The sequence below is a fragment of the Electrophorus electricus genome, chromosome 11 (genome assembly GCF_013358815.1).
Source record: "Electrophorus electricus isolate fEleEle1 chromosome 11, fEleEle1.pri, whole genome shotgun sequence".
NCBI lineage: Eukaryota > Metazoa > Chordata > Actinopteri > Gymnotiformes > Gymnotidae > Electrophorus > Electrophorus electricus.
In genome coordinates, this window is record NC_049545.1 from 12,540,590 (window position 1) to 12,544,193 (window position 3,604).

Sequence of the window (3,604 nt, forward strand, 5' to 3'; positions counted from 1 at the left end):
AACATAACTCTGGTCAGAAACCAATAGGTCATTAATTACTTTAATCAGTGCCATCTCTGTACTATGATGAGGCCTAAACCCTGACTGAAAGACTTCATGTATCTGGTTCTGATTCAGGTATTAGCTTAGCTGCTGATGCAAAAACCAGCAGTAGCAATAGACATGGAAGTGCTAAGTGACAGAAACAGTCAAATTAAGTAATATACATTTTGGAGAAATATCAGGAAAAGAGGAAGTAAAATGTTCATAAAGTAAACCTTGTGAAATTACATTAAGATGCCAGGGGTGCTTTTTTTTTATTGGTACTGTAGTGATCGCATTGCAGCTTCCTGTTGTTGGCCAGGCAAGCATGGGCTCACCCTTTGAGTAGCAAACTACTGTGCTCTGCCTGTAATTACCCCTTGTGATGACATCGCCTCAAGAGGAGGGGAATCTTGCCAAAACCAGTATCTCTGCAATATTTCCTTTAGAATTGCTTAGTGCATTCTGCCTGAGAACTACAGAACTAGCAGCTAGCATTTAACTCTGGTAAGTCATTGCAACATCTCAATGAGATATATACTAAAGTCCTCACAGACAATAAATTAGTCTGGTAGGTTGACTCAAAAATGTTATATGGGCTTGACACACCTTTTGCACTTAATTTGAATACTTCTAATAATGTTTGCACTTTTCATTCACGTATGGCTTTATCTCCTCATATATGGTGAGAGAAATGTTCATAAGACTTTAGGAACATAAAATTGAGAAGGCAGGGTATATATTTTCAACAGGTGCTTTGTGACAGATCGTTTTTTTTTATTAATATGCTGACAATATATATTGTGTAGCTGATTTTAGGTTGACTAAGTTATCACAGTTAGGTTTGATGTGCTCTTCAGAAAATCTGACATATTATATTGAAACAAATCCTTAATATAATGATCAAAGTTCTCTAACCCAAATTTTAGACAGTGGTAATAATTGCCAAAAGCTATTTATCTGTGATCTTCACGTTTTTAAAGACCCTACACCTCAGGTTCGGAATGCTGTTCCTTGCTCACACTATTAGTTATATTGTTATATTACCCAACACAGCAGAGCCTAATTATTTTGCAAACATTCTTACTTTGCTAAAACATAATGGGAATAACATAATGGTAAACAGCTTTAGGTATGTTTTTTTAAATAGATGGACACTGTAACATAAAACAGATGACAATGCATTTGACAAATTTCTTTTTCCTGTTTTGACAGACCAATTTGTCAACTGTGCTCTAAAAGAGGAAGCTGAAGGCACATTCACAATTCTCACTTATATCTGTGAAAAGACAGAGCTGCTTCTGAATTTAATATTCATTAATACCATGCAATCCAATGACAGTCATCACTGTGGGCAAGTCCCCCAGACCCTGGTAGCCACATTCCTCCCTCCTATCCTCATCATTGAGCTCCTGCTGGGGCTGCCAGGGAATCTCATGGCACTGTATGTCTTCTGCCGCCACTTTCAGTGTTGGAGACCCACCATCCTGTTTCTCTTTAACCTGGTCCTGGCTGACTTCCTGCTCCTGGTGAGCTTGCCTTTCCGGATTGACAATCTGCTTCGTGGTGAGAACTGGGTGTTTGGTGATGCTTGGTGCCGTATCAACCTCTTCATGCTTGCGGTGAATCGATCAGGAAGCATTGCCTTCATGACGGCTGTGGCTCTGGATCGGTACTTTAAGGTTGTCCATCCACATCATAAAGTGAACTCTATGAACTCACACCAAGCTGCTGGGGTTGCTTTCTTTATTTGGACTGTGGTGAGTGCACTGCGGCTTCCTCTTTTGACTAACAATCTTCTAAGCATGGTGGAGAACAATGGAACAAATATTTCAATCTGTCGGAGCTTCAGCTCCTACAAGAACCCATCAGTGGGTATCAAGCTCCATTACAATGTTTATATTGCTGAGTTCTTCCTCCCTCTGCTACTTCTACTCTTCTGCTCATTCCGAATCTCCTGTGTCCTACGCCGGCGCCACATGGACAAGGAGAAGAAGGTGCGACGGGCCATTCGCACAGTCCTGGTAATTGTTGGGGTCTTCATCATTTGTTTTTTCCCTGGCATTGCCACAGGACTGACTGCAATGTATCTGACAAAAATGGGCAAGGAATACTGTAATGGTTACATACTAAACAGTCAGCTGTTCAGCCTGTCCATCGGGTTTACATACCTGAACAGTGCACTGGATCCCGTCATTTACCTCTTCTCCAGCTCCATGTTCCGAAATACAGTAAGGAAGGCTATCAATCGGACTGGACTGGTGCAACTAAACCTCAGTCGTCGTGGCAGCACTACAAGTGGAAGTGATTTCTGAAGAGACATCAAAATTGACCTAATAATAGGCAATGCCTGAATAATTACCTATAACATGTAACTCCTACTTAAATACATTTACAGTTGCTATAGATTCGGTTTGCCAGATTTTAAAATGATCACGACTTTACACTTTAAAAGTAGTCTAGTCCACAAGCCATTTGCAAACATTTTGTTTTTTGTATGCTGATTTTTAAAAAATAAACATTTGTAAACAAGCATTTAAGATAATTGGCAAGCAGCAAAGAAAAATGGTTTACTTGGACTTGTTAGCCAACTGTCTTGCTAGTTATCTATAATAGACATAAAGTCATAGTAAAATCCATAAGTAATATATAATGGATATTATTTTCTGATTTATTTGCTGCAAGAAAGAAGTGTTTGTGTAGTTTTAACACCCTGTAATATCACAGTGAAAAATCTTTCCAGCCATGACGGAATCCTGCTGTTTTCCTCGTGGTGCTGTGCCAATAAGCTAGGCATTTAGATACAACATAATACTTCAACTGTATTTAATTTGAAGTAATTCTTTTGCAATTTTGATGTATGTGTCTAAAATAGGGGTGGGACTTGATTTAAAAAAATTAATCTAATTAATTAGAAGCTTTGTAATTAATGAATCGAAATGAATCACATTTTAATCACATTTCAATATTTAACATGAGAAATATTAATTTAAGTTTGGATGATGAATGAATCAGTGAACATAAGCTTAAACTTCAAAATCTTGTTTGTTTTCCCACCAGTCTACTACACAGACCAATAGATGAGTGCAGAAAACACAGAGCAAACAGTTTTCAGAACACTGGAAATTCTGACCAAAAATGCCAAAGTACTGATTGACTTCAACTGCTCCCATTATAAATAAAATAAAATAGATAAAATATTGTCTACCATCATCTAAAATGGTATTAAAAAACATCCTCTGATTGACTTCAGTTCTTATTCTTCCAATATCCTGAGCAAAACTCCCAAAATTAAACAACAACATAGAGCATGTCAATCTGATCAACATTTAGTTAAATCAGTAACACAAACCCATTGGCCTTATGATAACATCTACTGCTTCCTCAGCCAGTTACTGAGCCAGTTACTGAGACAAACTAACATTTTCAATGCTGCCCTCTTCTTCTGAACTATGTTACCAGCAAGTGAGAAAAGTATCTCACAAGGAACAGACATGGCAGGACTGGGGAGAAAAATTAATAAAAAATAAGCAATTAATGTTTAAATGTCCTAGTCTCGTCCCAATGGTGTGCATGTGTCTGA

The 3,604-nt window shown here is 38.0% G+C and overlaps 1 protein-coding gene across 1 annotated transcript; it reads left to right on the top strand.

The window, feature by feature from the left end:
• Positions 1 to 380: 380 nt before the first annotated feature.
• Positions 381 to 2,553, top strand: hcar1-3 (hydroxycarboxylic acid receptor 1-3). Its single transcript, XM_027002507.2, has 2 exons — positions 381 to 528; positions 1,237 to 2,553. Exon 2 carries the CDS (start codon positions 1,347 to 1,349, stop codon positions 2,334 to 2,336), a length of 990 nt encoding a protein of 329 aa, XP_026858308.1. The 5' UTR covers positions 381 to 528; positions 1,237 to 1,346; the 3' UTR covers positions 2,337 to 2,553.
• The last annotated feature ends 1,051 nt before the right edge of the window (positions 2,554 to 3,604 follow it).

What these genes read in the sequence shown, in the direction of transcription:
- hcar1-3 (XM_027002507.2), top strand. Translation starts at nt 1,347, where the DNA reads ATGCAATCCAATGACAGTCATCACTGTGGGCAAGTCCCCCAGACCCTG.